The 8,998-nt window shown below is 49.0% G+C and overlaps 1 protein-coding gene across 1 annotated transcript in view; it reads left to right on the top strand.

Annotated features, from left to right (window-relative positions):
• Window positions 1–8,998, top strand: part of CLTCL1 (clathrin heavy chain like 1) — a 75,211-nt gene that overhangs the window by 56,950 nt on the left and 9,263 nt on the right. Inside the window, exons 26-28 of the mRNA XM_069100816.1 lie at window positions 6,082–6,213; window positions 6,684–6,794; window positions 7,430–7,600. Of these exons, the coding sequence (XP_068956917.1) occupies window positions 6,082–6,213; window positions 6,684–6,794; window positions 7,430–7,600 (414 nt within the window). The remainder of the gene's footprint in view (window positions 1–6,081; window positions 6,214–6,683; window positions 6,795–7,429; window positions 7,601–8,998) is intronic.

Here is an 8,998-nt window from a genome sequence, read left to right as displayed (position 1 = left end):
GTCCCAAATGTGGAATGTGGTGCCTCCAGTATCCAAACAATCCTATGAACTTTTGGGCCTCCTTCTTATTGGTAGGGGTAGGAAAATCCTGAATCTTTTGTCGGGCTTGAGGAAGAATCTCCCTTAGCCCCTTGTTCCATTGTATACCCAAAAACTTCACATTCTGAGCTGGTCATTGAACCTTTGCAGGGTTAATTTCCCACCCTTTACTTTTCATATGCTCAATTAGAAGGGTCAAACTCCTTTCCACTACTTTCGCATCTTTTCCCTGTATCATGATATCATCAATGTAGTGGGTAAGCTTTACACCAGGTAGCTTTAATTCATCCAACTGTTCAGCCACAATCCTGTGACAAATAGTGAGGCTATGTATGTACCCTTGTGGCAAGCGAGTGAAAGTATATTGTCTACCCTGCCAAGTGAAAGCAAAGTGGTCCCATTGTTTAGAGTCTATTGGGATGGTGAAGAAGGCATTTGCCAAGTCAATAACTGCATACCAAGTCCCATCATATTTCTGGATCCTTTCTATTAAGGTGATGGTATCTGGAACAGCAGCATACAAAGAAGGAGTCACCTTATTCAACTGTCTATAATCCACAGTCATTCTCCATGTCCCATCTGATCTTGTTACTGGCCAGACAGGATTATTCCATCTTGTGGTTGTAGGGACTAACACTCCTGCTTCAACATATTCCTTTATAGTAGTAGTAATTTCATCTTTCCCACCTGGCACACGATACTGTTTTAAAGTAATTACTTCAGAAGGTTCAGGTAAAGTGATTGGGTCCATTTTTAGTTTTCCTACTAAAACTGTATTAATTCCTATCTTCCTCACAGCAAATTGGTATCTTCCTTCAGGTAAATTCAGAGTCATGCCTCTCAATACATCTATTCCAATGATGTATTCAGGAATGGGTACAACAACCACAGTATATTCCTTCTTAGGTAACTGCCCAATTTTCATTGTTATTTTAACCTGTCTGGCTGATATTTCAGTGCCTCCTAGACCTGTGATGGTAATAGGAGTTCCATGTTTAAACTTATCAGGGTTTCCATAGATAAGTGTAGCCTCAGCCCCAGTATCAAGCAATGCCCTAGTCACAGTAGTTGATCCATTCTTCCAATATATTGTTAAACCAATATGGGGTCTGCAATCTCTTCTGCATATTTCTTTTATCTGGGCTGGGGCTTGGCCTATCTCCTATTCCCCCTGAAGGTGGGGCAAACTTGGATACAAAGATTCAGATTCAGAAATACCTGCAGGGGTGGTTCCTGCTTCCCTGTTCATTCTAATGCTAAGTACCTTTTCTTGGTACAGCTTATGCAGCTCTTCAGTTGGAATACCATCTATTCTTCTGAAGTCCACCCCAGCTCTTAATAGAGCAGTAAACAGTTCCCTTCTTGTGGGTCTCTGAATCCTCTGGCTGTTTACTCTTCTCTCTCTAGGCAATTTGTCTTTTTACCATTCCCCTAAATCGCTTAATTGTGAAATCTTATCCAGCACCTCTGAAAGAGGGTGCCCTATTTCTCCAATTAAAATGGTCAGAATTAGGTGCTTATATGCAGGAGGAGCCGTCTTCACTATGATATTTCTATGAGGAACTCCTAGGGGGGTATCATAATATGCATTTGCATCTCCAATCAGGATAGCAGTTTTCATTACCTCCTCCTTTAGTTTTCTCATACAGTCTCTAAGTGAGTACCAGGGTCTGTCTCCCCTAGGCCACATAGATTCAGTTGGATATTGCTTTTTGCAACTTTCTGCAGCTAAAGCTAGAAGATTAGTTTTGTTATTTCCTCCTTGCATATGGTGATCCCTAAAAGCCTGGTGTACAAAAGGATTCTGACTGATACTTATGAATTTTAAACAGTCCTCATTGTCCAGTGTTATTCCTCCGGGGCCTTCATCAGTGATTCTTACTATCCAAGACACTAAAGACTCCCCCATTCTTTGGGTAAATCTACTCAATATATCAGTGATCTCCTGTTGAGTGAAATCCTCAATTATCTCCCTGGATAATTGGACTCTGTTTTGCCTCGGTGGTTCTCCTGCCTTCTTCTTCGTATGGGGAGAGCTTCTACATTAGGAGACTCCTCATCTAACCTTGTTCCATTCTCCTCACACACATTCTCCTGGAAGCTGTCAGGGCAACTCTGCCCAGCCTGTACAAAAGCTGCATGCACATTCCTTCTGCTACTTTTTTGCTTCCTTTTAGCTACATGAACAGTAGCTTGCTCCTGGACAACATGGGTCCCTCCAGTTTGCTCTTCTGAGTACTGTGACACAGAAGAATCCTCAGGCAAACCAGCTGACTCCCTAGCCATCCTAGCTCTTTCCTTCAGCAGCTCATCCCTACTTTTACACATAAGGCGATAACTTGTTAGCAGCACCCAGCCTCTCCTGCACACTCCTGCCAGTTCTTTGCCTGGTTCTATGGGTATTGCTTTCAAACATCTTTCCAAATCTCCAGGTTCTCCCTCTCTTAGCCTTGGTTCCCAGTTTTCACAGGGCCCTGTGCTTTTAGCCCATTCTCTGGCTAGAGAGGAATAAGGCAAATCCTCCCATCCTGGAATAGCCATTTCTCCCTCTAAAGCCCCACTGCTTCCAAATAGAGGCCTGACATTTTGTGATCCCATCCTGGTCGCCAAATGTATCAGCAATGCCATATTCACAATGCCTATAGAGATTACAAATATGCTGATATAATTATCCATCACAAAATACATCAGGTTTACCATTTGGGGAAATAAACTAGAAAATTTATTAAGATACCAAAAGACTGAGTCCCAAAACCAGAAAGTGAAAGCCATCAGAGTAGTTATGACATTGGCACAGGTAGATAAAGTAGAAAGCACCCACATTTTCAAGCCTTTAAAACAGAACAGGCTACCTCAGGCAAAGGTCCTCCTCTCCCCACTCACAGCAACCACCCAGTGTCCTGGAAGTGTGCTCCCAGCAGCTCCGGCCCCTGGCAGTGCTCAGCAGGAGTCCTAACTCAAAAAAAAAAAAGGCAACCGCCACCAACTGCCAACCGCAGGACCGTTAGCTCGGCTTTTCACTTTCTCTTGCTCTGCTATGTCAGCACGTCCATGGGGCATGGGAGATCTTTAAATCCCATAACCCTTACACAAGCGTTGCTTGGGACTGTCCAGTGGAGGTCCTCAGCCCAGCCTCCCCTTTGGGGCCTTGCCATTCTTTCAATCCCAGATCTGGCTGAAGAGAGCCCACACTGCTCCCTGTCCTCCACAAGATGTGCTTGGGGATGGAGACATGATAAAATGCAAATATTCCAGCCATTTTGTGGAGACCTTTCTGCAGCTCTATTCACTTTGATCTTGTGACTTGGTTTTTTCCCAATCAGCCTTGTCTCCCCACTTACCTCTCTGTAAGTTACAAACCCACTTCCACAGTCACTGCTTTGACCCTCAAACCTTTATCCTCTTTCATGGTGATAACAAACATGGTGGAGATGAGAGGAGTGGCTCAGCTCCTGCTTGGCCCTGTCACCTGTCTGAGGCTTGGCCCTTGAGATGGGAGTTTGGATCATTTCACCACCACTCAGCAAGCCCTGCTAGCCAGCTTGGGCCCAGCACAGGAGGTCTCTTTTCATGAACGTGACTCAGCAACTTGGTGGCGTCCAAACAGAGGGAGGGGCCACTCATCCATCCCCCATCTGCTACAGCAGAAGCAAAAAAATTCCGGATCACATGAGGTCAAGAAATCCAGTGAGAAACCACAGTGACTGACTTTGTCCACCCCAGAGCTGCACTAAATGTCAACAAGGAGGCCCTGAGCAGGAGGAAATAGGACCTGGCATAAAATGCAGCACCAGAAAACAAGGGGAGCCTCCTTATGCAGCCAGAGCCTGGCCAGGGATCCCTGTGACCTCTTACAAGAAAGCCACAGGCAGGCCTTGGAAATAACAGGAATGTTAGTGACCAACCCCATGGGGCATCCCTCTCCCTGGGGCACCCGAGGCCCGAGGACTCAGCAGTCCCTGGCCTACTCTCCTGAGATGCCATAGAGGGCCCTGAAGATCCAGCACACTGAGCTTCAGAGGTCTGAGGCACCTAGATCAGGGTGTCTGGAAAGGGTTGAGAAGAGAAGGGAGGAAGAGGTGATTATAGAGTATTTATTGAATGCTTACTATGTGCCCACACTCTGGTGAGCATTGGGGAGCCAATTGCATGACAGTCCCTGCTCACAAGGAGTTTCCATCCTAAGGGGCAAGATGACAGCCTACAAAGAAGAGTGAGCTGTAAAGGGAAAGCAGTGAGGAATGTGGCCCCTGGGTCCTGGTCTGGGCAAGCTAAGGCCAGAGATGGCCTAGGAGAGCCTGTGGGTCCAGGGAGGTCCTGGGAGAAGGGATGTTGAGGTAGAACTCTCCAAAAGGTGAGAGATAGTCAACCCCCAGCCCAGAAGAGTGTTCCCTGCCATGCTGAGCGTCATCCCTGGGGACATGGGCCTTTGACATATTTCTGAGGGAACTCTGAAACTCAGACACATATCACAAGAAACCCAAAGGGGAACATTTATTGGAGCCATTGGATCAGGGCAGTTGGGTCCTAATGGAGAAGAAAAGCAAGTCCCCCAAGGGTAGATTCAAAGAGGGGGAAGAAAAGGGAAAATGAAAAGAGAGGGCGTAAGTCTAGAAGGGCAGCGCACACTGATTAAGCCCCTGCTGTGTGCCAGGCTCTGGGAATGCTCTGCCCCTGCCTGTGAGGAGCTCCCAGTCTGATGTAGGAGATGAGGTGCAGACCTCAGCATCCAAAGGGGCTCAGGTGGAAGGGGCCAAGGGACCACAGAGCACATCGTGCAGAAGGAAGGGCTTTAACTGAGACCTGAGGGAGACAGAGAATGCTGCAGGCTTGGGGGATGGCCAGGGAGAGTGCCCAGAGCTGAGAGAACAGCCAGGAGACCAGGACACTGGGCCAGAGTCTGTGTAGGGGAGTGAGGTGTGAGGGGGCCAAAGGTGATGGGGGCCACGGGAGTTTATTAAGTAGTGGATTGGCACGGTCAGACCTAAGCTTTAGGAAATCACTTTGGTGGCAGAATGCAGGCAGACCTCTCCCCCGCCCCCTGCATCAGCAGCTATTGCAGTAATCGAGGCACAAGGTGATGGGGGCTGGCACCAGGAGGTGCAAGTTCACAGGGTCACAGTGTGACCCCAGGAGTAGGGATTAAAAGGAAAAAAGAAAAGCAGAGAACAGGGAAAGAGGTGCCCTTTTGCTTAGGAACGGCCAGACAAAAGGTGTTATTGTGCTGTGAGGAATAATGGAGGAGAGCTTCATTGCATCCAGAAGGACTTGAAATGAGCCAGGGCTTGACCAGGCTGGACCAGGACCTGGACCTAGACCAGGAAGACCTTGTAGACGGTAACAGCCGCATTGGCAGAGAAACCCGTTTGGGGAACTGAAGAACTCTGATCAATTCCATACCCAGAGGTGATTCTAGAGACTGAGGAAGCGTGTTTCCTACCTCCTGAATTGCAGGATGGGAAGACAGCCATTTGGACATGCCTGGTGGGTGGGGATGTTTTCCTTGAGGCCTATTTTTACAAGGCTGCTTCTTTAATTTGTGGGGACAGCACTTTGGCTGGAAAGATGGGAATGGTTGTACATAAGAAAGAAGGAGTGGAAGTCACAGAAGAGAGGACATTTCATAGCCCATCCTGGCTTCCCTAGCTCCTCATCTCAGCCCAGATGAGGCCTTTCCTACTACAGAGAGCCCACTGGCAGCCCCTTCCCTTGGAGATCCCCCATTGCAACGGGAACTGCTTGAGGGCAGGAACTGTTTTTAACCTTTCTTTGTGCCACCAGCACTTGGCATAGTAAGCTTTTAATAAACACTTGTTGGATGAGCTTATTCAGAAAGAAGCCCAGACTCTGAAAAAGCTAGCATGTTGAATTTATTATATACTTGAAGAAAGCAAGCCACTGAGTTCTGGTTTCCTAGGCAGTCCTTTTTCTGTTAGACGTGGTATATGGTGTTTGGATCCTGCCCTTGTTTCTGTCAGGTCTGAGCTGTCCCCTGGGTATGCTCAAGGCCACACTAACCCTTTGCCTCGCTGCCCTGCCCAGGTGGCCAATGTGGAGCTGTACTACAAAGCGCTCCGCTTCTACTTGGATTACAAACCCCTCCTGATCAATGACCTCTTGCTGGTTCTCTCCCCCCGTCTGGATCACACCCGCACCGTCAGGTTCTTTTCAAAGGTGAGTTTACCAAAAACTGTGAATAGAATCCCCCTGAGAAATAACATGAAAGAGGGAGTCCAAGTAGGCTACAAAGCCGAAGGTCAGTTCCACCCTGGGAAAAATCCATCTCCTCTTTTTGATGGATGTCATGGACCTTTTCTTTGTTCTCTCCCCCCCTCCCCTGCCCCGCTCCAACAATACAGCCTTGGCTCTTGCCCAGTGAGGAAGGGGAGCTAAGGGCCTGTTGCCCACATTTCACTGATCCTCTCCTTTCCTCCTCAGTTACTGGATGTCCCATATCAAAACCAGTAGATTCAGTGTCTAGTATTAATTATAAAATAATTTATGCGAAGAGTTGCGTCTGCCCAGAATCCCATATCTGAAATTTCTGTTGAGTTGGCAGGTACCTAAGTTACAGAGGCGGGGAGGGGTCCTACGCTCAGTAACTGGGTTTCTCAGACCTCTTTTCCTTTTCCCTAATCTGGCAGGTGAATCAGCTTCCCCTGGTGAAGCCTTACCTGCGCTCAGTGCAGAGCCACAATAATAAGGGAGTGAATGAGGCTCTTAATAGCCTGCTGACAGAGGAGGAGGATTATCAGGTCAGTTACCAGCCAGACCGTCCCGGTATGTCCTCTCTCTTCTCCCCTCTCTTCTCCCCTCGTGCATGGCTCACAGTCTTGGAACAGCCTTCTCTAGTCACTAGAGATGCTCCTGATCCAAGCGTGGGGTGGTTTGTTTCCCAGCTTACAGGGAATGCCATGCCGTGCCATGCTGTGGCGGGGTGTTGGCATCTTTGGGGCCCACTGCCACCACTGGGCTCCAACCTGGCCTTGGGCCAGGCCAGTGAAACACACGGGATCCTTCCAGCCCCAGAGGGATGCTGGCCACCAAGTGCAGACCAAATGCTGCTCTTCACAAGGGCCCAGCTTGCTTCCCTCAGTCAGTGGCAGGTAGATGCTGATGGGCTTTCTCCGGTTCTGCAGCTGCCTTCCTCCCATTGGAAGCAGAAATGGGGGCTCGGTGCCGGTCACTCGGGACAGCCCGCCCCAGGCTGCTGGTGTCAGCACCTGCTCCTTCTGCCTGTGGCTGGCACTTGGCACCGGGACTAGCACATAGTAGGTGCTTAATAAATGCTGATTGATTGACCCTGGAGTCACTGACTGACTAGGAGTCCTTGGGCTCCCAGAATGCTGATCTACCCGGTCCATTCTAACCCTGAACCTGCCTTCCACAGGGCCTGAGGGCGTCAATCGATGCTTACGATAACTTTGACAACATCAGCCTGGCGCAGCGGCTGGAGAGGCACCAGCTGATGGAATTCAGGCGGATCGCGGCTTATTTGTACAAAGGCAATAACCGATGGAGACAGAGCGTGGAGCTCTGCAAGAAAGACCACCTTTACAAGGTCAGTGCCAAGGAGGGTGCTCAGGAAGCGCCCCTCGTTAGCCCCTCTGGTTGTCTTTGTCAGGGCTGCTGATCCCACACCACACACCCTCCCGGGCAGGCAGTCTGGGCAGGGCGCTACAACTGCCATGCCATGGACATTTTGGTGAATGTCTGAGGTTGCTATTGATGCTGCTCAGAACAGGGAGAGGGAGAGGGCGAGGCACCGCTCACTGGCGGGCCGGAGGCTGCATCTCTTACAACCGTGTGCTATGATCAGCTCCATTTCTTGGCATCCCCTAGACTGAAATCCCAAACTGGGTTAGAGTGGAGTCCAGAGTGTTTGACCTTAAGAGCGGCTCTAACACCAGTGACCGATGCAGTGTCTGAGAGGTGCTGAGCCCCCCAGAATGACCCCAGCATCCCCTCATGCTTTCCAGCAGGGCCTTTCACTGTTCAAGGAGAGCTGGGCCAGGGCAGAGACGGGCTTGCTTCATGTGTATCTGTGCCTGTCTGAAGACAGCCAAGGCCTGGTGCCTGGAAACTCCTGTGATGGCTGCTGCTCAGCCCCACGGGCTCCCTGCTGGGCCTCGCCTGCTCTTTTTCCGTCTAGGAGATGCTGTGCGGGGGTGCTTCATTCTCAGATGGTCTAAAATGGAATCATTGAGTTCAAGGCCAGGCAGGCTCCAGCTTGCCACGACAGACTGAATATTACCTTGCAAATGGGGCCCCTTTAATTGGTGCTGTGCCCCAGAGGACCATCCCATCCCCACAGAGGCAGGGACATGAGCACCTGAACAAGTCACTTCATCCACAACACCTCAGAGATAATAGCCGGAAATGCAGTGTGCCAGTGGGTGTGGGGACAGTCTCACACACCCAGCTGCTTTTGTCCCTTTTAAAAAACTTTTGCTCAAACATGAAGCTGATGCAAATCAAGTAAGGTTACAAAGGAGTGCCTAACCAGCTTTCAGGGTGCTTCATGAGGGGCCTGCCCAGCAGGCACCAGGGAAGCTCTGCTTACCTGCATTCCCTGCTTCCTGTTAGTGGCTTCTTTCTGAGGGGACCGCTTTACACAGCCTGTCTTGTTTATACAGTTGTTTTCATATTGTGTCTTCCATTAGATGGTGAGCTCCCTGAGAACAGGGAACTGAAGCTTTGCAGGAGCAGGGGGGGGGGTTCTTTTTTTTGTGTCCCAACCTTTTAGCACAGTGACTGGAAACTGAGGCTCACAGCAGCAAATTAATTGCCTATGGCAGAAGTTTTTAATATATGGTCCCCAAATTTATTTTTTAAATATTTTAGTCACTGCATTTTCCAATTTTATTATTTATTTTTAGCAGTCTTTTTAAAATTTTGAGTTCCTGTTTCTCTCCTTTCTACCCCCTTCCCAACCCACTGAGAAGGCAAGTAATATGAT

Source organism: Petaurus breviceps, unplaced genomic scaffold (assembly GCF_028583685.1).
Source record: "Petaurus breviceps papuanus isolate PSGF00001 unplaced genomic scaffold, PetGlider_PUasm1.0 428, whole genome shotgun sequence".
Classification (NCBI taxonomy): domain Eukaryota; kingdom Metazoa; phylum Chordata; class Mammalia; order Diprotodontia; family Petauridae; genus Petaurus; species Petaurus breviceps.
The sequence above is the reverse complement of the archived record's forward strand: the minus strand, read 5'-3'. Positions and strand labels throughout refer to the sequence as shown.